Here is a 26,712-nt window from a genome sequence, read left to right on the forward strand (position 1 = left end):
TAGTGGTGGTGGTGGTGTGTAGTGATGGTGTGTAGTGATGTGGTGGTGTGTAGTGGTGGTGTGTAGTGGTGGTGGTGTTGGTGGTGGTGGTGTGTAGTGATGGTGGTGTGTGTGTGGTGGTGGTGTGTGTAGTGATGGTGGTGGTGTGTAGTCATGGTGGTGTTGGTGTGTGTAGTGATGGTGTTGGTGTGTGTAGTGATGGTGTTGGTGGTGTGTAGTGGTGGAGGTGGTGGTGGTGTGTAGTGATGGTGGTGGTGGTGTGTGTAGTAATGGTGGTGTGTGGGGTGGTGGTGTGTGTAGTGATGGAGGTGGTGGTGTGTAGTGATGGTGGTGGTGTGTAGTCATGGTGGTGTTGGTGTGTGTAGTGATGGTGTTGGTGGTGTGTAGTGGTGGTGGTGTTGGTGGTGTGTAGTGATGGTGGTGGTGGTGTGTGTAGTAATGGTGGTGTGTAGTGTGGTGGTGGTGTGTGTAGTGATGGAGGTGGTGGTGAGTAGTGATGGTGGTGGTGTGTAGTCATGGTGGTGTTGGTGTGTGTAGTGATGGTGTTGGTGGTGTGTAGTGGTGGTGTTGGTGTGTTGTGATGGTGTGTAATGGTGGTGGAGTGTGTAGTGGTGGTGGTGGTGGTGTGTAGTGGTGGTGGTTGTGTTTAGTGATGGTGGTGTGTGAAGTGGTGGTGGTGGTGTGTCTAGTGATGGAGGTGGTGGTGTGTGTAGTGATGGAGGTGGTGGTGTGTAGTGGTGGTGGTGGTGGTGTGTAGTGGTGGTGGTGTGTGTGGTGGTGGTGGTGTGTGTAGTGATGTTGGTGGTGTGTGTAGTGGTGGTGTGTGTAGTGATGGTGGTGGTGTGTAGTGGTGGTGGTGGTGTGTAGTGATGGTGGTGGTGTGTAGTGATGGTGGTGGTGTGTGTAGTGGTGGTGGTTGTGTGTGTAGTGGTTGTGTGTGTAGTGATGGTGGTGGTGTGTGTAGTGGTGGTGTGTGTAGTGATGGTGGTGGTGTGTAGTCATGGTGGTGTTGGTGTGTATTCATGGTGGTGTTGGTGGTGTGTGTAGTGGTGGTGGTGGTGTGTGTAGTGGTGGTGGTGGTGTGTGTGGTGGTGGTGGTGTGTGTAGTGATGTTGGTGGTGTGTGTAGTGATGTTGGTGGTGTGTGTAGTGGTGGTGGTGGTGTGTAGTGATGGTGGTGGTGTGTAGTGATGGTGGTGGTGTGTAGTGATGGTGGTGGTGTGTAGTGATGGTGGTGGTGTGTAGTGATGGTGGTGGTGTGTAGTGATGGTGGTGGTTGTGTGTGTAGTGGTGGTGGTTGTGTGTGTAGTGATGGTGGTGGTGTGTTGGTGGTGGTGTGTAGTGGTGGTGGTGGTGGTGTGTAGTGGTGGTGGTGGTGGTGTGTAGTGATGGTGGTGGTAGTGTGTGTAGTGATGGTGGTGTGTGTAGTGATGGTGGTGTGTGTAGTGATGGTGGTGTGTGTAGTGACGGTGGTGGTGTGTGTAGTGACGGTGGTGGTGTGTGTAGTGACGGTGGTGGTGTGTGTAGTGACGGTGGTGGTGTGTGTAGTGACGGTGGTGGTGTGTGTAGTGACGGTGGTGGTGTGTGTAGTGATGGTGGTGGTGTGTAGTGATGGTGGTGGTGTGTAGTGATGGTGGTGTGTGTAGTGATGGTGGTGTGTGTGTAGTGATGGTGGTGTGTGTGTAGTGATGGTGGTGTGTGTGTAGTGATGGTGGTGGTGTGTGTAGTGATGGTGGTGGTGTGTGTAGTGATGGTGGTGTGTCTAGTGATGGTGTTTTTTGTGTAGTGATGGTGATGGTGTGTGTAGTGGTGGTGGTGTGTGTAGTGATGGTGTTTTTTGTGTAGTGATGGTGGTGGTGTGTAGTGATGGTGGTGGTGTGTAGTGATGGTGGTGGTGTGTAGTGATGGTGGTGGTGTGTAGTGATGGTGGTGTGTGTAGTGATGGTGGTGTGTGTAGTGATGGTGGTGTGTGTAGTGATGGTGGTGGAGCTGTTCTATGATTTGAAACAGGAGGAACATGTCCCACCCCTGTCAGAGTTTAATTGTGGAGAGACGGTGTCAGGGACTTCTGATTGGATGATATCATTCTCGTTGGCGATGATGTGCTTCACCAGACAGTTGGCTGCTTCATCTATATTCATATTCTCCTAGAGAGAGAGAAGGAGAGAGGAGAGAGAAGGAGAGAGAGAGAGCAGAAGAGAGAGAGATTGAAAGAGAGAGAGAGAGAGCAGAAGAGAGAGAGAGCAGAGAGAGAGAGAGAGAGAGAGAGAGAGAGAGAGAGCAGAAGAGAGAGAGAGAGAGAGCAGAAGAGAGAGAGAGAGAGAGCAGAAGAGAGAGAGAGAGCAGAAGAGAGAGAGAGAGCAGAAGAGAGAGAGAGAGCAGAGAGAGAGAGAGAGCAGAGAGAGAGAGAGAGAGAGCAGAAGTGAGAGAGAGCAGAAGTGAGAGAGGGAGAGAGAGGGAAGAGAGAGAGAGGAAGAGAGAGAAAAAGAGAAAGAGCGGAAGAGAGAGAGAGAGGCATAAGGGGAGAGGGGAAAATACTGTGATGAATTACTGTCCAAGACCACTGCTTACAGTACGTGTGAGTATGTTGGTTGTGTTTCTGTGTGGCTGTGAGGTGTATGTTTGTGGCTGTGAGGTGTATGTTTGTGGCTGTGAGGTGTATGTTTGTGGCTGTGAGGTGTATGTTTGTGGCTGAGAGGTGTATGTTTGTGGCTGTGAGGTGTATGTTTGTGGCTGTGAGGTGTATGTTTGTGGCTGTGAGGTGTATGTTTGTGGCTGTGAGGTGTATGTTTGTGGCTGTGAGGTGTATGTTTGTGGCTGTGAGGTGTATGTTTGTGGCTGTGAGGTGTATGTTTGTGGCTGTGAGGTGTATGTTTGTGGCTGTGAGGTGTATGTTTGTGGCTGTGAGGTGTATGTTTGTGGCTCTGAGGTGTATGTTTGTGGCTCTGAGTGTATGACTCCTCAGTAGTGCCAGTGTGACGTTTTGATGCTATGAACTAAAAGTTGAAGATCCAGGGCACTCACAGACACTCACTCACCCACATACACACTCACGAGCTCATCTGTATCTCTTAACTATTGCAATTAGAGGTAGACCGATTATGGTTTTTCAACACCGATACCGATTATTGGATGGCCAAAAATAGCCGATACTGATTAAATTGGCAGATTTTATATATATACACTGCTCAAAAAAATAAAGGGAACACTTAAACAACACAATGTAACTCCAAGTCAATCACACTTCTGTGAAATCAAACTGTCCACTTAGGAAGCAACACTGATTGACAATAAATTTCACATGCTGTTGTGCAAATGGAATAGACAACAGGTGGCAATTAGCAAGACATCCCCAATAAAGGAGTGGTTCTGCAGGTGGTAACCACAGACCACTTCTCAGTTCCTATGCTTCCTGGCTGATGTTTTGGTCAGTTTTGAATGCTGGCGGTGCTTTCACTCTAGTGGTAGCATGAGACGGAGTCTACAACCCACACAAGTGGCTCAGGTAGTGCAGCTCATCCAGGATGGCACATCAATGCGAGCTGTGGCAAGAAGGTTTGCTGTGTCTGTCAGCGTAGTGTCCAGAGCATGGAGGCGCTACCAGGAGACAGGCCAGTACATCAGAAGACGTGGAGGAGGTCGTAGGAGGGCAACAACCCAGCAGCAGGACCGCTACCTCCGCCTTTGTGCAAGGAGGAGCAGGAGGAGCACTGCCAGAGCCCTGCAAAATGACCTCCAGCAGGCCACAAATGTGCATGTGTCTGCTCAAACGGTCAGAAACAGACTCCATGAGGGTGGTATGAGGGCCCGACGTCCACAGGTGGGGGTTGTGCTTACAGCCCAACACCGTGCAGGACGTTTGGCATTTGCCAGAGGACACCAAGATTAGCAAATTCGCCACTGGCGCCCTGTGCTCTTCACAGATGAAAGCAGGTTCACACTGAGCACACGTGACAGACGTGACAGTCTGGAGACGTCGTGGAGAACGTTCTACTGCCTGCAACATCCTCCAGCATGACCGGTTTGGCGGTGGGTCAGTCATGGTGTGGGGTGGCATTTCTTTGGGGGGCCGCACAGCCCTCCATGTGCTCGCCAGAGGTAGCCTGACTGCCATTAGGTACCGAGATGAGATCCTCAGACCCCTTGTGAGACCATATGCTGGTGCGGTTGGCCCTGGGTTCCTCCTAATGCAAGACAATGCTAGACCTCATGTGGCTGGAGTGTGTCAGCAGTTCCTGCAAGAGGAAGGCATTGATGCTATGGACTGGCCCGCCCGTTCCCCAGACCTGAATCCAATTGAGCACATCTGGGACATCATGTCTCGCTCCATCCACCAACGCCACGTTGCACCACAGACTGTCCAGGAGTTGGCGGATGCTTTAGTCCAGGTCTGGGAGGAGATCCCTCAGGAGACCATCCGCCACCTCATCAGGAGCATGCCCAGGCGTTGTAGGGAGGTCATACAGGCACGTGGAGGCCACACACACTACTGAGCCTCATTTTGACTTGTTTTAAGGACATTACATCAAAGTTGGATCAGCCTGTAGTGTGGTTTTCCACTTTAATTTTGAGTGTGACTCCAAATCCAGACCTCCATGGGTTGATAAATTGGATTTCCATTGATTATTATTGTGTGATTCTGTTGTCAGCACATTCAACTATGTAAAGAAAAAAGTATTTAATAAGATTATTTCTTTCATTCAGATCTAGGATGTGTTGTTTAAGTGTTCCCTTTATTTTTTTGAGCAGTATATAATACATCAATAAAATCTATTTAGTCTCAAAAAAATAATGAAACATGTTCAATTTGGTTTAAATAATGCAAAAACAGTGTTGGAGAAGAAAGTAAAAGTGCAATATGTGCCATGTAAAAAAGCTAACGTTTAAGTTCCTTGCTCAGAACATGAGAACATATAAAAGCTGGTGGTTCCTTTTAACATGAGTCTTCAATATTCCCAGTTAAGAAGTTTTAGGTTGTAGTTATTAGGACTATTTCTCTCTATACCATTTGTATTTCATATACCTTTGACTATTGTATGTTCTAATAGGTACTTTAGTATTTCCAGCCTAATCTCGGGAGTTGATAGGTTTGAAGTCATAAACAGCGCTGTGCTTCAAGCATTGCGAAGAGCTGCTGGCAAATGCAGGAAAGTGCTGTTTGAATGAATGCTTACGAGCCTGCTGCTGCCTACCACCGCTCAGTCAGACTGCTCTATCAAATATCAAATCATAGATTTAATTATAATATAATAAACACACAGAAATACAAGCCTTTGGTCATTAATATGGTCAAATCCGGAAACTATCATTTCAAAAACAAAAGTTTACTCTTTCAGTGAAATACAGAACCGTTCCGTATTTTATCTAACGGGTGGCATCCATAAGTCTAAATATTGCTCTTACATTGCACAACCTTCAATGTTATGTCATAATTATGTAATATTCTGGAAAGCTAATTACGGTCGTTGTTAGGAAGAAATAGTCTTCACACAGTTAGCAACGAGCCAGGCGGCCCAAACTGCTGCATATACCCTGACTCTGCTTGCACAGAATGCAAGAGAAGTGACACAACTTCCCTAGTTAATATTGCCTGCTAACATTCATTTCTTTTAACTAAATATGCAGGTTTAAAAATAGGTTTAAAAATATATACTTGTGTATTGATTTTAACATTTACATTACATTTTAGAAATTAACATTTCATCCATTAAAAAATAAATAAAAAAATCCCGTACTGGTCCCCCGTGGGAAACAAACCCACAACCCTGGCGTTGCAAACACCATGCTCTACCAACTGAGCCACACGGGACTTCTTTAATAACCTCTAAGAGCGGGACCTCTTTAATAACCTCTTTAAGAAAGGCATTGATGTTTATGGTTAGGTACACATTGGTGCAACGACAGTGTTTTTTTGGTGAATGTGCTTGTTAAATCATCACCCGTTTGGCGAAGCAGACTGTGATTCGATGATAAATTAACAGGCACCGCATTGATTATATGCAACGCAGGACACGCTAGTTAAACTAGTAATATCATCAACCATGTGTAGTTAACTAGTGATTATGTTAAGATGGATTGTTTTTTATAAGATAAGTTTAATGCTAGCTAGCACCTTGCCTTGGCTCATTGCTGCACTCGTGTAACAGGTAGTCAGCCTGCCACGCAGTCTCCTCGTGGAGCGCAATGTAATCGGCCATAATCGGTCCCCAAAATATTGATTACCGATTGTTATGAAAACTTGAAATCGGCCCTAATTAATCGGCCATGCCGTACGGCGACCTCTAGTTGCAACTGTTTGATAATGAGACCAAAACATAAATCCGTATGTTTATATGGTGGTGTGGTTTCTGTAATGAAGCCTTCGAGGCTGAGGTGAACTATGGGTTCAAGTCAGTAGAGGACAGGCTCAGTGATCACTAATGACAAGTCAATGAGATGAAGAACATTAAGACAGGGATAAAAGTCTCCAGTCTGATTTTAGAATATTTCAGGCCTCCAGCAGCTGCTTCGCCAGCGACACACACACACACACACACACACACACACACACACACACACACACACACACACACACACACACACACACACACACACACACACACACACACACACACACTTCTTCTTCTTCTGATCACGTGGTGAGCTGAGCAGCAGAATTAATTAGATGAATATTGAATATTCATGAGGGCCTTTATCAGCTTGCTCATCAGGATTTGACATAGTGGAGTCTGCAGCCGACTTCCTCTCTAATAACCACTTACATTACCACATATACACACACAGTGAGAGAGAGAGAGACCTCTCTAATAACCACTTACATTACCACATATACACAGTGAGAGAGACCTCTTTAATAACCTCTTACATTACCACATATACACAGTGAGAGAGAGAGAGACCTCTTTAATAACCTCTTACATTACCACATATACACAGTGAGAGAGAGACCTCTTTAATAACCTCTTACATTACCACATATACACACAGTGAGAGAGAGACCTCTTTAACCTCTATGGGCTAGGTGGGACGCTTGCGTCCCACCTACGTAACAGCCACTTGCAGCCTGTGGCGCGATTTTCAAAACCTTAAAAATCCTATTACTTCAATTCCTCAAACATATGACTATTTTACAGCTATTTAAAGACAAGACTCTCGTTAATCTAACCACACTGTCCGATTTCAAAAAGGCTTTACAACGAAAGCAAAACATTAGATTATGTCAGCAGAGTACCAAGCCAGAAATAATCAGACACCCATTTTTCAAGCCAGCATATAATGTCACCAAAACCCAGAAGACAGCTAAATGCAGCACTCACCTTTGATGATCTTCATCAGATGACAACCCTAGGACATTATGTTATACAATACATGCATGTTTTGTTCAATCAAGTTCATATTTATATCAAAAACCAGCTTTTACATTAGCATGTGACGTTCAGAACTAGCATACCCCCGCAAACTTCCGGGGAATTCGCTAACATTTTACTAAATTACTCACGATAAACGTTCACAAAAAGCATAACAATTATTTTAAGAATTATAGATACAGACCTCCTCTATGCACTCGATATGTCCGATTTTAAAATAGCTTTTTGGTGAAAGCACATTTTGCAATATTCTAAGTACATAGCCCAGGCATCACGGGCTCGCTATTTAGACACCCGGCAAGTTTAGCACTCACCATAATCATATTTACTATTATAAAAGTTTGATTACCTTTTGTGGTCTTCGTCAGAATGCACACCCAGGACTGCTACTTCAATAACAAATGTTGGTTTGGTCCAAAATAATCCATCGTTATATCCGAATAGCGGCGTTTTGTTAGTGCGTTCCAGACACTATCCGAAATGGTAAAGAAGTGTCGCGCGCATGGCGCAATTCGTGACAATAAAATTCTAAATATTCCATTACCGTACTTCGAAGCATGTCAACCGCAGTTTAAAATCAATTTTTACGCCATTTTTCTCGTAGAAAAGCGATAATATTCCGACAGGGAATCTCCTTTTCGGCAAACAGAGGAAAAAAATCACAAAGGCGGGGGCGGTCGGGTCACGTGCATAAGCCCAGAGTCCCTTGATCGGCCACTTGAGAAAGGCGATAATGTGTTTCAGCCTGGGGCTGGAATGACGACATTCTGTTTTTTCCCGGGCTCTGAGCGCCTATGGACGACGTGGGAAGTGTCACGTTAGAGCAGAGATCCTTAGTAAAAGATAGAGATGGAAAAGAAGTTCAAGAAATGGTCAGACAGGCCACTTCCTGTAAAGGAATCTCTCAGGTTTTGACCTGCCATTTGAGTTCTGTTATACTCACAGACACCATTCAAACAGTTTTAGAAACTTTAGGGTGTTTTCTATCCATATGTAATAAGTATATGCATATTCTAGTTACTGGGTAGGAGTGGTAACCAGATTAAATCGGGTATGTTTTTATCCAGCCGTGTCAATACTGCCCCCTAGCCCTAACAGGTTAACCTGTTATGGATAGGGGGCAGTATTTTCACGGCCGGATAACAAACGTACCCGATTTAATCTGTTTATTACTCCTGCCCAGAAACTAGAATATGCATATAATTTTGTTTGATTTGGATAGAAAACACCCTAAAGTTTCTAAAACTGTTTGAATGGTGTCTGTGAGTATAACAGAACTCATATGGCAGGCCAAAACCTGAGAAGATTCCAAACAGGAAGTGCCCTCTCTGACCATTTCTTGGCCTTCTTTAGCCTCTTTATTTAAAACAGAGCATCTCTGCTGTAACGTGATACTTTCTAAGGCTCCCATAAGGCGCCAGAACGTTGAATGATGACTCTGCAGTCCATGGCTGAAAAACAGTAGCGCATTTGGATAGTGGTCGATCTGAGAACAATGAGATGGGTGCGTACGTGCACGTGAAGAGGCCATTTTACATTTTCAGTCTTTGAACGAAAACAACGACTCCCGGTCGGAATATTATCGCTATTTTACGAGAAAAATAGCATAAAAATTGATTTTAAACAGCGTTTGACATGCTTCGAAGTACGGTAATGGAATATTTTGAATTTTTTTGTCACAATACGCGCCGGCGCGTCACCCTTCGTTACCCTTCGGATAGTGTCTTGAACGCATGAACAAAACGCCGCTATTTGGATATAACTATGGATTATTTGGAACCAAACAAACATTTGTTGTTGAAGTAGAAGTCCTAGGAGTGCATTCTGACGAAGAACAGCAAAGGTAATCCAATTTTTCTTATAGTAAATCTGAGTTTGGTGAGTACCAAACTTGGTGGGTGTCAAAATAGCTAGCCTGTGATGGCCGGGCTATCTACTCAGAATATTGCAAAATGTGCTTTCACCGAAAAGCTATTTTAAAATCGGACACCGTGATTGCATAAAGGAGTTCTGTATCTATAATTCTTAAAATAATTGTTATGTTTTTTGTGAACGTTTATCGTGAGTAATTTAGTAAATTCACCGGAAGTGTTCGGTGGGAATGCTAGTTCTGAACGTCACATGCTAATGTAAAAAGCTGGTTTTTGATATAAATATGAACTTGATTGAACAAAACATGCATGTATTGTATAACATAATGTCCTAGGAGTGTCATCTGATGAAGATCATCAAGGTTTGTGCTGCATTTAGCTGTGGTTTTGGTTTTTGTGACATTATATGCTAGCTTGAAAAATGGGTGTCTGATTATTTCTGGCTGGGTACTCTCCTGACATAATCTAATGTTTTGCTTTCGTTGTAAAGCCTTTTTGAAATTGGATAGTGTGGTTAGATAAAGGAGAGTCTTGTCTTTAAAATGGTGTAAAATAGTCATATGTTTGAAAAATGGAAGTTTTCGGATTTTCGAGGAATTTGTCATTCGCGCCACGCCTATCATTGGATATAGGAGCGGTGTTCCGCTAGCGGAACATCTAGATGTAAGAGGTAACCTCTTACATTACCACATATACACACAGTGAGAGAGAGAGAGACCTCTCTAATAACCTCTTACATTACCACATATACACAGTGAGAGAGAGACCTCTTTAATAATCTCTTACATGACCTTTTATCAGAACAAGAGCTTGTTCGTAGACTCCTGTAATAGACTTATATCACCACAAACAATACAGACATACAACTATAAACACACACTTCAATTCAGAATGGGTTCATGTAACAGAGGGGGCTTTATCTAATAGCAGGCACATGACACACACACACACACAAAGCTCTTTCTGAGAAAATAAGTAATTTGCATCATCTAGAATTTCCACTAAGATGTAATGTAACCTTCGGGGAGATGGACTTGAGAACTCAACTACTGAAAGGCTCAAGGACTTGTCTGTTCTCTATAACAAGCCCTATATAAAACTCTCTACATCACTATCACTCTCTACGTCACTAACACGTCTATATATCCCTCTCTATATCACTCTACATCACTAAAACTCTCTACACCACTCTATAATATCTCTCTCTATTCTCTACACCACTCTTTATCCTCTTCACCACTCTATTTTCTACACCACTCTCTATTCTCTACGCCACTCTTTATTCTACACCACTCTCTATTCTCTACGCCACTCTCTATTCTCTACGCCACTCTCTATTCTCTACGCCACTCTCCATTCTCTACGCCACTCTCCATTCTCTACGCCACTCTCCATTCTCTACGCCACTCTCTATTCTCTACGCCACTCTCTATTCTCTACGCCACTCTCTATTCTACGCCACTCTTTATCCTCTTCACCACTCTATTCTCTACACCACTCTCTATTCTACACCACTCTCTACACCACTCTCTATTCTCTACACCACTCTCTACACCACTCTCTATTCTCTACGCCACTCTCTATTCTCTACGCCACTCTTTATCCTCTACACCACTCTCGATTCTCTACACCACTCTCGATTCTACACCACTCTCTATCCTACACCACTCTCTATTCTACACCACTCTCTATTCTACACCACTCTCTACGCCACTCTCTATTCTCTACGCCACTCTCTATTCTCTACGCCACTCTCTATTCTCTACGCCACTCTCTATTCTCTACGCCACTCTCTATTCTCTACGCCCACTCTCTATTCTCTACGCCACTCTCTATTCTCTACGCCCACTCTCTATTCTCTACGCCCACTCTCTATTCTCTACGCCACTCTCTATTCTCTACGCCACTCTCTATTCTCTACGCCACTCTCTATTCTCTACGCCACTCTCTATTCTCTACGCCACTCTCTATTCTCTACGCCACTCTCTATTCTCTACGCCACTCTCTATTCTCTACGCCACTCTCTATTCTCTACGCCACTCTCTATTCTCTACGCCACTCTCTACTGTCGACGCCACTCTCTACTGTCGACGCCACTCTCTACTGTCGACGCCACTCTCTACTGTCGACGCCACTCTCTATTCTCTACTCCACTCCCTACACCACTCTCTACACCACTCTTTATCCGCTTCACCACTCTCTATTCTCTACACCACTCTCTATTCTCTACGCCACTCTCTATTCTCTACACCACTCTCTACACCACTCTCTATTCTCTACGCCACTCTTTATCTTCTTCTCCACACCTCTCTACGCCACTCTCTATCCTCTACGCCACTCTCTATCCTCTACGCCACTCTCTATCCTCTACGCCACTCTCTATCCTCTACGCCACTCTCTATCCTCTACGCCACTCTCTATTCTCTACGCCACTCTCTATTCTCTACGCCACTCTCTATTCTCTACGCCACTCTCTATTCTCTACGCCACTCTATTCTCTACGCCACTCTATTCTCTACGCCACTGTCTACACCACTGTCTACACCACTGTTTACACCACACTCTATTCTCTACTCCACTCTCTATTCTCTACTCCACTCCCTACACCACTCTCTATTCTCTACACCACTCTATTCTCTACACCACTCTCTATTCTCTACACCACTCTCTCTAAACAACTCTACACCACTCTCTATTCACTACACCACTCTCTAAACAACTCTCTACTCTCTACACCACTCTCTCTAAACAACTCTCTACACCACTCTCTATTCTCTACACCACTCTCTATTCTCTACACCCCTCTCTCTAAACAACTATCTACGCCACTCTCTATTCTCTACACCACTCTCTATTCTCTACACCTCTCTCTCTAAACAACTATCTACACCACTCTCTATTCTCTACACCACTCTCTATTCTCTACGCCACTCTTTATCCTCTACACCACTCTTTATCCTCTACACCACTCTTTATCCTCTTCGCCACTCTTTATCCTCTTCGCCACTCTTTATCCTCTACGCCACTCTCTATTCTCTACGCCACTCTCTATTCTCTACGCCACTCTCTATTCTCTACGCCCACTCTCTATTCTCTACGCCACTCTCTATTCTCTACGCCACTCTCTATTCTCTACGCCACTCTCTATTCTCTACGCCACTCTCTATTCTCTACGCCACTCTCTATTCTCTACGCCACTCTCTATTCTACGCCACTCTCTATTCTACGCCACTCTTTATCCTCTTCACCACTCTATTCTCTACACCTCTCTATTCTCTACGCCACTCTCTATTCTACACCACTCTCTATTCTCTACGCCACTCTCTATTCTCTACGCCACTCTCTATTCTCTACGCCACTCTCTATTCTCTACGCCACTCTCTATTCTCTACGCCACTCTCTATTCTCTACGCCACTCTCTACACCACTCTCTATCCTCTACGCCACTCTCGATTCTCTACACCACTCTATTCTACACCACTCTCTACACCACTCTCTATTCTCTACACCACTCTCTACGCCACTCTTTATTCTCTACGCCACTCTCTATTCTCTACGCCACTCTCTATTCTCTACGCCACTCTCTATTCTCTACGCCACTCTCTATTCTCTACGCCACTCTCTATTCTCTACGCCACTCTCTATTCTCTACGCCACTCTCTATTCTCTACACCACTCTCTACACCACTCTCTATTCTCTACACCACTCTCTATTCTCTACACCACTCTCTATTCTCTACACCACTCTCTACACCACTCTCTACACCACTCTCTATTCTCTACACCACTCTCTATTCTCTACACCTCTCTATTCTCTACACCACTCTATTCTCTACACCACTCTATTCTCTACACCACTCTATAACATCTCTCTCTATTCTCTACGCCACTCTCTATTCTCTACGCCACTCTATTCTCTACGCCACTCTCTATTCTCTACGCCACTCTCTATTCTCTACGCCACTCTCTATTCTCTACGCCACTCTCTATTCTCTACGCCACTCTCTATTCTCTACGCCACTCTCTATTCTCTACGCCACTCTCTATTCTCTACGCCACTCTCTATTCTCTACGCCACTCTCTATTCTCTACACCACTCTCTATTCTCTACACCACTCTCTATTCTCTACACCACTCTCTATTCTCTACACCACTCTCTACACCACTCTCTATTCTCTACACCACTCTTTATTCTACGCCACTCTCTATTCTCTACGCCACTCTCTATTCTACACCACTCTCTACGCCACTCTCTATTCTCTACACCACTCTCTATTCTCTACGCCACTGTCTATTCTCTACACCACTCTCTACACCACTCTTTATCTTCTTCTCCACACCTCTCTACGCCACTCTCTATTCTCTACGCCACTCTATTCTCTACGCCACTCTATTCTCTACGCCACTCTCTATTCTCTACGCCACTCTCTACACCACTGTCTACACCACACTCTATTCTCTACTCCACTCTCTATTCTCTACTCCACTCCCTACACCACTCTCTATTCTCTACACCACTCTCTATTCTCTACACCACTCTATTCTCTACACCACTCTCTATTCTCTACACCACTCTCTAAACAACTCTACACCACTCTCTATTCACTACACCACTCTCTCTAAACAACTCTCTACTCTCTACACCACTCTCTAAACAACTCTCTACACCACTCTCTATACCACTCTCTATTCACTACACCACTCTCTAAACAACTGTCTAAACCACTCTATTCTCTACACCCCTCTCTCTAAACAACTATCTACGCAACTCTCTATTCTCTACACCACTCTCTATTCTCTACACCTCTCTCTCTAAACAACTATCTACACCACTCTCTATTCTCTACACCACTCTCTACACCACTCTATTCTCTACGCCACTCTTTATCCTCTTCACCACTCTATTCACTACGCCACTCTTTATCCTCTTCACCACTCTATTCTCTACGCCACTCTCTATTCTACACCACTCTCTATTCTACACCACTGTCTATTCTACACCACTCTCTATTCTCTACACCACTCTCTATTCTACGCCACTCTCTACGCCACTCTCTATTCTCTACACCACTCTATTCTCTACACCACTCTATTCTCTACACCACTCTATTCTCTACACCACTCTCTATTCTACACCACTCTATTCTCTACACCACTCTATTCTCTACACCACTCTCTATTCTACACCACTCTCTACGCCACTCTTTATCCTCTACACCACTCTCGATTCTCTACACCACTCTCTATTCTACACCACTCTCTATTCTACACCACTCTCTATTCTACACCACTCTCTACACCACTCTCTACGCCACTCTCTATTCTCTACGCCACTCTCTATTCTCTACGCCACTCTCTATTCTCTACGCCACTCTCTATTCTCTACACCACTCTATTCTCTACACCACTCTCTATTCTCTACACCACTCTCTATTATCTACACCACTCTCTATTATCTACACCACTCTTTATTCTACGCCACTCTCTATTCTCTACACCACTCTCTACACCACTCTATTCTCTACACCACTCTATTCTCTACACCACTCTCTATTCTCTACACCACTCTATAATATCTCTATTCTCTACACCACTCTATTCTCTATGCCACTCTTTATCCTCTTCACCACTCATTTCTCTACACCACTATTCTCTACGCCACTCTTTATCCTCTTCACCACTCTATTCTCTACACCACTCTCTATTCTCTACGCCACTCTCTATTCTCTACGCCACTCTCTATTCTCTACGCCACTCTCTATTCTCTACGCCACTCTCTATTCTCTACGCCACTCTTTATTCTACACCACTCTCTATTCTCTACACCACTCTCTATTCTACACCACTCTCTATTCTCTACACCACTCTCTATTCTCTACACCACTCTCTATTCTCTACGCCACTCTCTATTCTCTACGCCACTCTCTACTGTCGACGCCACTCTACTGTCGACGCCACTCTCTACTGTCGACGCCACTCTCTACTGTCGACGCCACTCTCTATTCTCTACTCCACTCCCTACACCACTCTCTACACCACTCTTTATCCGCTTCACCACTCTCTATTCTCTACACCACTCTCTACACCACTCTCTATTCTCTACGCCACTCTTTATCTTCTTCTCCACACCTTTCTACGCCACTCTCTATCCTCTACGCCACTCTCTATCCTCTACGCCACTCTCTATCCTCTACGCCACTCTCTATCCTCTACGCCACTCTCTATTCTCTACGCCACTCTCTATGCTACTCTATTCTCTACGCCACTCTATTCTCTACGCCACTCTATTCTCTACGCCACTCTATTCTCTACGCCACTCTATTCTCTACACCACTCTCTATTCTCTACACCACTCTCTATTCTCTACACCACTCTCTATTCTCTACACCACTCTCTATTCTCTACACCACTCTATTCTCTACACCACTCTCTATTCTCTACGCCACTCTTTATTCTCTACGCCACTCTTTATTCTCTACACCACTCTCTACACCACTCTCTATTCTCTACGCCACTCTCTATTCTCTACGCCACTCTCTATTCTCTACGCCACTCTCTATTCTCTACGCCACTCTCTATTCTCTACGCCACTCTCTATTGTCGACGCCACTCTCTATTGTCGACGCCACTCTCTATTGTCGACGCCACTCTCTACTGTCGACGCCACTCTCTATTCTCTACTCCACTCCCTACACCACTCTCTACACCACTCTTTATCCGCTTCACCACTCTCTATTCTCTACACCACTGTCTATTCTCTACACCACTCTCTACACCACTCTCTATTCTCTACGCCACTCTTTATCTTCTTCTCCACACCTCTCTACGCCACTCTCTATTCTCTACGCCACTCTCTATCCTCTACGCCACTCTCTATCCTCTACGCCACTCTCTATCCTCTACGCCACTCTCTATCCTCTACGCCACTCTCTATTCTACGCCACTCTCTATTCTCTACGCCACTCTCTATTCTCTACGCCCACTCTCTATGCCACTCTATTCTCTACGCCACTCTATTCTCTACGCCACCTCTATTCTCTACGCCACCTCTATTCTCTACGCCACTCTATTCTCTACGCCACTCTATTCTCTACGCCACTCTATTCTCTACGCCACTCTATTCTCTACGCCACTCTATTCTCTACGCCACTCTCTATTCTCTACACCACTCTCTACACCACTGTCTACACCACACTCTATTCTCTACTCCACTCCCTACACCACTCTATTCTCAACACCACTCTCTATTCTCTACACCACTCTCTATTCTCTACACCACTCTCTATTCTCTACACCACTCTCTCTAAACAACTCTACACCACTCTCTATTCACTACACCACTCTCTCTAAACAACTCTCTACACCACTCTCTATTCACTACACCACTCTCTCTAAACAACTCTCTACTCTCTACACCACTCTCTCTAAACAACTCTCTACACCACTCTCTATACCACTCTCTATTCTCTACACCACTCTCTATTCTCTACACCACTCTCTATTCTCTACACCACTCTCTATTCTCTACACCACTCTCTATTCTCTACACCACTCTCTCTAAACAACTCTACACCACTCTCTATTCACTACACCACTCTCTCTAAACAACTCTCTACACCACTCTCTATTCACTACACCACTCTCTCTAAACAACTCTCTACTCTCTACACCACTCTCTCCACCACTCTCTATACCAATCTCTATTCACTACACCACTCTCTATTCTCTACACCACTCTCTATTCTCTACACCACTCTCTATTCTCTACACCACTCTCTATTCTCTACACCACTCTCTATTCTCTACACCACTCTCTCTAAACAACTCTACACCACTCTCTATTCACTACACCACTCTCTCTAAACAACTCTCTACACCACTCTCTATTCACTACACCACTCTCTCTAAACAACTCTCTACTCTCTACACCACTCTCTCCACCACTCTCTATACCAATCTCTATTCACTACACCACTCTCTATTCTCTACACCACTCTATTCTCTACACCACTCTCTATTCTCTACACCACTCTCTATTCACTACACCACTCTCTCTAAACAACTCTCTACACCACTCTCTATTCACTACACCACTCTCTCTAAACAACTCTCTACACCACTCTCTATTCACTACACCACTCTCTCTAAACAACTCTCTACTCTCTACACCACTCTCTCTAAACAACTCTCTACACCACTCTCTATACCACTCTATTCACTACACCACTCTCTCTAAACAATTCTCTACACCACTCTATTCTCTACACCTCTCTCTCTAAACAACTATCTACACCACTCTCTATTCTCTACACCACTCTACTATTTACGACACTCTACACCACTCTCTACTTTACACCACTCTATTCACTACACCACTCTCACTACAACTATATACACCACTCTATACACTACACCACTCTCTCTAAACAACTCTCTACACCACTCTCTATTCTCTACACCACTCTCTCTAAACAACTCTCTACTCTCTACACCACTCTCACTACACCACTCTATTCACTACACCACACTATCTTCTTTACTCTACACCATTCTCTACATCTTTCTGTATCACTCTCTACATCCCTCTCAACACAACTCTTCACTACACCACTCAACACAACTCTTCACCACTCTCTACATCACTGTCTAAATCACTCTCTTGTTTTTGAGTTTAGAGACTGAAGACTACATTCCATTCCTAGGAGTAGTCCCCTTACTAATGGCCTCTCCATCTCCCATTCATCAATCCCACTGGATAGGTGAAAGTATATGTTGAACTAACGTCTGGACAGGTACAACCTTTCAGCATGAAAGGCAGCTCATAAATCTGGTAAACCACGGTAACGACCTTTCACCTTCTTCTGACTCTCAGAATTTTGAGCTCCACTGGCACACGGGTTGTCAGGATAGGCGAGTTATGTGTGTGTGTGTGAGTGTGTGTGTGTGAGTGTGTGTGTGTGAGCGAGCGTGTCTGAGCGAGTGTGTCTGTCTGTGTTTTGACTTTGATCTAACAGACTGTGCTCACTTTTCGTTCATCTGTGAAATTCCACAGCTGTAGAAGGTGAGTGTGTGTAGGTGTGATAAGAAGTTTTCATGAAACTACTTTGTGTGTGTGATTGCGTGTGTGTGCGGATGCGTGTTCTCACCTTGGCAGATGTCTCGTACCATCCCACAAAGCCATTCTCCAGACAGAACTTCTCCATCTGGATCCTGTTGTTGGTCAGCACGTCCCGCCCCTGGTCGCACTTATTAGCCAGTAGCACAGCGGCCACATTTTTCCCATTGGCCAGTGTGAGTTTAGAGTCCAGGTCCTCCTTCCACTTGGTGACGGCTTCGAAGGAGGAAGGCCGCGTCATGTCAAAAACGATGAACGCCCCCATGGCTTCACGGTAGTAGACCCTCGTCATGTTCCCAAAACGCTCCTGACCTGACACACACACACACACACACACACACAGTGTTGTTGGTTAGTAATGACAGTAGTAGTAGACCCTCGTCATGTTCCCAAAGCGCTCCTGACCTGACACAGTGTTGTTGGTTAGTAATGACAGTAGTAGTAGACCCTCGTCATGTTCCCAAAGCGCTCCTGACCTGACACAGTGTTGTTGGTTAGTAATGACAGTAGTAGTAGACCCTCGTCATGTTCCCAAAGCGCTCCTGACCTGACACAGTGTTGTTGGTTAGTAATGACAGTAGTAGTAGACCCTCGTCATGTTCCCAAAGCGCTCCTGACCTGACAGTGTTGTTGGTTAGTAATGACAGTAGTAGTAGACCCTCGTCATGTTCCCAAAGCGCTCCTGACCTGACACAGTGTTGTTGGTTAGTAATGACAGTAGTAGTAGACCCTCGTCATGTTCCCAAAGCGCTCCTGACCTGACACAGTGTTGTTGGTTAGTAATGACAGTAGTAGTAGACCCTCGTCATGTTCCCAAAGCGCTCCTGACCTGACACAGTGTTGTTGGTTAGTAATGACAGTAGTAGTAGACCCTCGTCATGTTCCCAAAGCGCTCCTGACCTGACACAGTGTTGTTGGTTAGTAATGACAGTAGTAGTAGACCCTCGTCATGTTCCCAAAGCGCTCCTGACCTGACACAGTGTTGTTGGTTAGTAATGACAGTAGTAGTAGACCCTCGTCATGTTCCCAAAGCGCTCCTGACCTGACACAGTGTTGTTGGTTAGTAATGACAGTAGTAGTAGACCCTCGTCATGTTCCCAAAGCGCTCCTGACCTGACACAGTGTTGTTGGTTAGTAATGACAGTAGTAGTAGACCCTCGTCATGTTCCCAAAGCGCTCCTGACCTGACACAGTGTTGTTGGTTAGTAATGACAGTAGTAGTAGACCCTCGTCATGTTCCCAAAGCGCTCCTGACCTGACACAGTGTTGTTGGTTAGTAATGACAGTAGTAGTAGACCCTCGTCATGTTCCCAAAGCGCTCCTGACCTGACACAGTGTTGTTGGTTAGTAATGACAGTAGTAGTAGACGCTACACCATGGCCTTGTGATAGAACATGTGTGTCTAGTTGCCACACCACCCCTGACCCTAATACCATATCACAAGCCCTGGTAACACCACTGAGATGAAAGTTACCTATAGCCTCAGGGCAAAGAGTCCACTACACAGTCCTGGTCACAGTCGTGGAGGGTCACATTCCTAAACCATTCCCGGTAAAATACGACAAGGTGGACAGACAGGGTACATCTCACGCCACACACAGATCAAATCAAATGTTATTTGTCACATGCACCGAATACAACAGGTGCAATGCTTAATTACAAGCCCTTAACCAACAATGCAGTTAAGAAAAATACTTACAAAAAAATAAGAAATAAAAGTCATGAATAATTCAAGATCAACAGTAAAATAACAGTAGCGGGGCTATATACAGGGTCTACAAGTACAGAGTCAATGTGGATGCTATATACAGGGTCTACCAGTACAGAGTCAATGTGGAGGCTATATACAGGGTTTACAAGTACAAAGTCAATGTGGAGGCTATATACAGGTTCTACCAGTACAGAGTCAATGTGGAGGCTATATACAGGGTCTACCAGTACAGAGTCAATGTGGAGGCTATATACAGGTTCTACCAGTACAGAGTCAATGTGGATGCTATATACAGGTTCTACCAGTACAGAGTCAATGTGGAGGCTATATACAGGTTCTACCAGTACAGTCAATGTGGAGGCTATATACAGGTTCTACCAGTACAGAGTCAATGTGGAGGCTATATACACGGTCTACCAGTACAGAGTCAATGTGGAGGCTATATACAGGTTCTACCGGTACAGAGTCAATGTGGAGGCTACAGTGAGGGAAAAAAGTATTTGATCCCCTGCTGATTTTGTACGTTTGCCCACTGACAAAGAAATGATCAGTCTATAAGCTTAATGGTACATTTTACATTTACATTTTAGTCATTTAGCAGACGCTCTTAACCAGAGCAACTTACAGTAGTGAATGCATACATTTCATAAAAAAAATTCTGTGCTGGCCCCCCGTGGGAATCAAACCCACAACCCTGGCGTTGCAAACACCATGCTCTACAAACTGAGCTACAGGGAAGGCTAGGTTTATTTGAGCAGTGAGAGACAGAATAACAACCAGAAAATCCAGAAAAACGCATGTCAAAAATGTTATAAATTGATTTGCATTTTAATGAGGGAAATAAGTATTTGACCCCCTCTCAATCAGAAAGATTTCTGGCTCCCAGGTGTCTTTTATACAGGTAACGAGCTGAGATTAGGAGCACACTCTTAATAAAGGGAGTGCTCCTAATCTCAGTTTGTTACCTGTATAAAAGACACCTGTCCACAGAAGCAATCAATCAATCAGATTCCAAACTCTCCACCATGGCCAAGACCAAAGAGCTCTCCAAGGATGTCAGGGACAAGATTGTAGACCTACACAAGGCTGGAATGGGCTACAAGACCATCGCCATGCAGCTTGGTGAGAAGGTGACAACAGTTGGTGCGATTATTCGCAAATGGAAGAAACACAAAAGAACTGTCAATCTCCCTCGGCCTGGGGCTCCATGCAAGATCTCACCTCGTGGAGTTGCAATGATCACGAGAATGGTGAGGAATCAGCCCAGAACTACATGGGAGGATCTTGTCAATGATCTCAAGGCAGCTGGGACCTTAGTCACCAAGAAAACAATTGGTAACACACTACGCCGTGAAGGACTGAAATCCTGCAACGCACACAAGGTCCCCCTGCTCAAGAAAGCACATATACATGCCCGTCTGAAGTTTGCTAATGAACATCTGAATGATTCAGAGGACAACTGGGTGAAAGTGTTGTGGTCAGATGAGACCAAAATGGAGCTCTTCGGCATCAACTCAACTCGCCGTGTTTGGAGGAGGAGGAATGCTGCCTATGACCCCAAGAACACCATCTCCACCGTCAAACATGGAGGTGGAAACATTATGCTTTGGGGGTGTTTTTCTGCTAAGGGGACAGGACAACTTCACCGCATCAAAAGGACGATGGACGGGGCCATGTACCGTCGAATCTTGGGTGAGAACCTCCTTCCCTCAGCCAGGGCATCGAAAATGGATCGTGGATGGGTATTCCAGCATGACAATGACCCAAAACACACGACCAAGGCAACAAAGGAGTGGCTCAAGAAGAAGCACATTAAGGTCCTGGAGTGGCCTAGCCAGTCTCCAGACCTTAATCCCATAGAAAATCTGTGGAGGGAGCTAAATGTTCGAGTTGCCAAATGTCAGCCTCGAAATCTTAATGACTTGGAGAAGATCTGCAAAGAGGAGTTGGGACAAAATCACTCCTGAGATGTGTGCAAACCTGGTGGCCAACTACAAGAAACATCTGACCTCTGTGATTGCCAACAAGGGTTTTGCCACCAAGATGTGAAAGAGAGGAGGGTTGTCTCTCTTCTCATTTGGTGGCCTGCCAGATGATGATGCCTAGTATGGTCAGTACTATGGACATGACCATAGCCAGAATGCACATCTTCTTACGGGACTTTTGCTGGTAGTAGGCGGCTCTCTGGAGCTGTTCCTTCCCTCGATCTATGTGGACCTCAGCACTCTCCACGTTGGCCTCTATGCTGTCAATCATCTCTCTTTTTGCAGGAGATTCCTGCAAAAATATTATTTGAAGATGAAGTCATGTTTTGCAGAGGGGTCAAATACTTATTTCCCTCATTAAAATGCAAATCAATTTATAACATTTTTGACATGCTTTTTTCTGGATTTTTTTATTGTTATTCTGTCTCTCACTGTTCAAATAAACCTACCATTAAAATTATAGACTGATCATTTCTTTGTAAGTGGGAAAACATACAAAATCAGCAGGGGATCAAATACTTTTTCCCTCACTGTATATACAGGGTCTACCAGTACAGAGTCAATGTGGAGGCTATATACAGGGTCTACCGGTACAGAGTCAATGTGGAGGCTATATACAGGGTCTACCGGTACAGAGTCAATGTGGAGGCTATATACAGAGGGTACCGGTACAGAGTCAATGTGGAGGCTATATACAGGGGGTACCGGTAAAGAGTCAATACGGAGGCTACATACAGGGGGTACCGGTACAGAGTCAATGTGGAGGCTATATACAGGGGGTACCGGTACAGAGTCAATATGGAGGCTACATACAGGGGGTACCGGTAAAGAGTCAATGTGGAGGCTATATACAGGGGGTACCGGTACAGAGTCAATGTGGAGGCTATATACAGGGGGTACCGGTACAGAGTCAATACGGAGGCTACATACAGGGGGTACCGGTAAAGAGTCAATGTGGAGGCTACATACAGGGGGTACCGGTACAGAGTCAATGTGGAGGCTATATACAGAGGGTACCGGTACAGAGTCAATGTGGAGGCTATATACAGAGGGTACCGGTACAGAGTCAATGTGGAGGCTATATACAGGGGGTACTGGTACAGAGTCAATATGGAGGCTATATACAGGGGGTACCGGTACAGAGTCAATGTGGAGGCTATATACAGAGGGTACTGGTACAGAGTCAATGTGGAGGCTATATACAGGGGGTACCGGTACAGAGTCAATGTGGAGGCTATATACAGGGGGTACCGGTACAGAGTCAATGTGGAGGCTATATACAGAGGGTACTGGTACAGAGTCAATGTGGAGGCTATATACAGGGGGTACCGGTACAGAGTCAATGTGGAGGCTATATACAGGGGGTACCGGTACAGAGTCAATGTGGAGGCTATATACAGGGGGTACCGGTAAAGAGTCAATATGGAGGCTACATACAGGGGGTACCGGTAAAGAGTCAATGTGGAGGCTATATACAGGGGGTACCGGTACAGAGTCAATACGGAGGCTACATACAGGGGGTACCGGTACAGAGTCAATGTGGAGGCTATATACAGGGGGTACCGGTAAAGAGTCAATACGGAGGCTACATACAGGGGGTACCGGTACAGAGTCAATGTGGAGGCTATATACAGGGGGTACCGGTAAAGAGTCAATATGGAGGCTACATACAGGGGGTACCGGTACAGAGTCAATGTGGAGGCTATATACAGGGGGTACCGGTAAAGAGTCAATACGGAGGCTACATACAGAGGGTACCGGTACAGAGTCAATGTGGAGGCTATATACAGAGTGTACCGGTACAGAGTCAATGTGGAGGCTATATACAGAGGGTACCGGTACAGAGTCAATGTGGAGGCTATATACAGGGGGTACCGGTACAGAGTCAATATGCGGGGCACCTGTAGTAATGGTTTTTCCAAAGACAGCATAACTCACATTACAAAGGAGTCTGATGAGGAATTTCACACAGACAACTATTATTATAGAGATAGAGGGAGAGAAAAGGGGAGTGAGTGAGGGAGAGGGGGGACCACCAGAGAGAGAGAGAAAGAGAGAGGTCATAGTGTGTGTAAATTCCTCTGCTAACAGCAGGGTAATAAGTACACGTGGAATGTTTTACTCTGAATCCCTCTTCCATCACTGACTTCTATAGTCCTTATCAAAGCTGTTTACCAGTGTGTTCAGACGTTATCACTGACTTCTATAGTCATTATCAAAGCTGTTGACCAGTTTGTTCACGGCCATAGTCTTTGATAGGGCCCAATCCCAAATGGCCCCCCTAGACCCAGTGGTGTAAAGTACTTCATCAAAAATACTTTAAAGTACTACTTAAAGGAAAACTCCACCCAAAAACGATATTACGTTATTTGTTTCATTAGTCCATTGCTAACATGCAAAACATTTTGGGACTGTCAGCAATCAAGTTAAGATATGTTTGAACGTTACGTCCTGAAATGTGAATTCTGACTTTCACAATGTCGTTTTTTGGGGTGTCTGTACATTACTGTACTATTTATGTTTTTGACAACTTTTTTCTTTCGTACATTCCTTAAGAAAATAATCTACTTTTTACTCCATACATTTTCTCTGACATGCAAGAGATATCGTTACATTTTGAATGCTTAGCAGGACAGGAAAATGGTCCAATTCACGCTTATCAAGAGAACATCCATGGTCATCCCTACCGCTTTCGATCTGGCAGACTCACTAAACACAAATTATTAGTTTGTCAATTATTTGTGTTTGAAGTGTGCCTCTGGCTATCCGCATTTTTTTAACATCATACCGTTGGTTTGCTTAATATAAGGAATTTGAAATGACTACTTATATATTTTAAAGTATGTTTAAAAACCAAATACTTTCTCAAGTAGTATTTTACTGGGTTACATTCACTTGAGTCATTGTCTATTAAAGCATCTTTACTATTACTCAAGACAAATGGGTAATTTTTCCACCACTGCCTAGAGCCTATGCCCCACGCATGTTTGATTGAATTTGATTTGTAAAAGCAATATGCTGAATCTTCCACCTGTAAAATACTCTCAGATCTCCACAAGTGCATAGGGTTAGACTACAGGTACATCTGGGATCAGGCCTAGGTGTAACATTCTACCAGGGCATGATTAATGGAGCAAGGCTAGTTCAGGCCAGGCAGAAACTCCAGTCTGAGTTAACATCAGCTGACTACCAACTGACAGTATCAGCTGAGCAACCATCCACATGACACACTCCTATTTTCAATTTAAGTTGACCACTTCAACATGAGTTCTCCTGGCTCAACTTTTTGGTTGGTGCACAGAATGCTGCTAGACCTGTTTCATTCCAAAGCTTTGAATGGTCTGATCATATAGTGGCAGGGTAAACAGTCAAAACCCCTGTAACATAAAGGTTGAGAATCTTAGCAGAGGCCATATAAAGCCACACTTAAGACTGGGACGTTGCAATAACGTCTCATTAAGGAATACAACCATTTAAATAAAGGACATGAGAAAACAGTACACAATATCCCTCTTAATGTACCTAAATGAAGCAACGCATTAAGCTATTCTGAATACAATAGGCTGCACCGCAGAAGGTGCAGACGGCATTTCCGATCCCAGAAGAATCCTGTCGGTTCTTAATCACAATAAGCCCATTCTGAACCCAAATCTCCCTCACGAGTGCTAGACACATGACTGTACAGGCCAGAGCGCATGGGACTGGAGATGGAGAGTGCGCGCAGCAGTCCAGGGTGCATCAGAGGAATTTCTCCAATAACCGACACTCACTCGAGGTTCGATGAACACCGTATGTGTATAGGCCTTAACTGCCCACGGTTCCCAACGTATACACACCAACAGAATCGTTGGCCTATGAAACATCGATAATACGCATGTCTGATACTGTACGTGGCCGTCAGTATACAAGTCCAATCCTTTTGATAGTCTAAATGACCACTCCAAAGAAACTAGTATGTAGTGAACGGAACCACCGACCTGAGACCACTACAGTTCCCTCCCCGTGTCTTACCCTGGAACTTCAAGTGGCCAAATAGCATAACACCAAAACGGGCCTGCCGTGTTCCCATTTCATTAGAGTCACGCGTAATGAGTCTCCTACCTGCTATGTCCCATAACTGTAGCCGAACAGTCTCTTGGTCCCAGTTAAGCACCTTCAGGGCGAAGTCCACTCCTATCGTGGCCCGGTAGTTGGGGCTGAAGTTCTGGTGAACATAACGCTTGATGATGCTAGTCTTCCCCACCCCCAGGTCCCCTATTACCAGAATCTTATAGAGGTGCTCCTTGTAGTTGTTCTGCATGGCGACCACGGAGCGCTACGGTAGAGCATTAATACGCAGTGAGGGGAGAGGGGGAGAAGATAAGGCGTGAGAATGAGGAGCGGTGCGCTCTAGCGATCCGGAAGGAACGCCCAGAGAAGTGGGGAAGAGAAGTGAACATCAGAACCTTGTGACTCTCCGGGCTCAGCGCGAGGTCAGAGACGTGAGCGGGTGGGGCTGGGCTATCCCATCTGAAGACTGAAGTTAGTTGTGCAACTTCAGAAAAAGGATTTGCAAGACCTGCATTGTTCTAGCCATAGAGTTATGTGCATACAACGGAAACCCTATTCCCAAGTCAGAAAAAGACTACACCACTAACTGTAAAAAAATAATAATTTTTAAATAA

General features: G+C 44.8%; 1 protein-coding gene across 1 annotated transcript; it reads right to left on the reverse strand.

Moving 5' to 3' along the window:
* Nucleotides 1-1,890: 1,890 nt before the first annotated feature.
* Nucleotides 1,891-26,474, reverse strand: LOC123729293 (ras-related protein Rab-38). The gene is made up of 3 exons (XM_045703999.1): nucleotides 26,150-26,474; nucleotides 18,384-18,664; nucleotides 1,891-2,146 (listed from the first exon to the last, which is right to left on the reverse strand). The coding sequence occupies exons 1-3, from the start codon at nucleotides 26,346-26,348 to the stop codon at nucleotides 1,994-1,996; spliced, it is 633 nt and encodes a 210-aa protein (XP_045559955.1). The 5' UTR covers nucleotides 26,349-26,474; the 3' UTR covers nucleotides 1,891-1,993.
* Between the last annotated feature and the right edge of the window lie 238 nt (nucleotides 26,475-26,712).

This window comes from Salmo salar, chromosome ssa20 (assembly GCF_905237065.1).
Source record: "Salmo salar chromosome ssa20, Ssal_v3.1, whole genome shotgun sequence".
Taxonomy (NCBI): domain Eukaryota; kingdom Metazoa; phylum Chordata; class Actinopteri; order Salmoniformes; family Salmonidae; genus Salmo; species Salmo salar.

Bases quoted from the DNA above. Each gene is read 5' to 3' on its own strand.
- LOC123729293 (XM_045703999.1), bottom strand. From the start codon at position 26,348: ATGCAGAACAACTACAAGGAGCACCTCTATAAGATTCTGGTAATAGGG. The intron at 18,665-26,149 runs GTAGGAGACTCA...TGTGTGTGTCAG, and splicing joins ACAGTTATGGGACATAGCAG to GTCAGGAGCGTTTTGGGAAC. The intron at 2,147-18,383 runs GTGAGAACACGC...CTCTCTCTCTAG, and splicing joins GGTACGAGACATCTGCCAAG to GAGAATATGAATATAGATGA.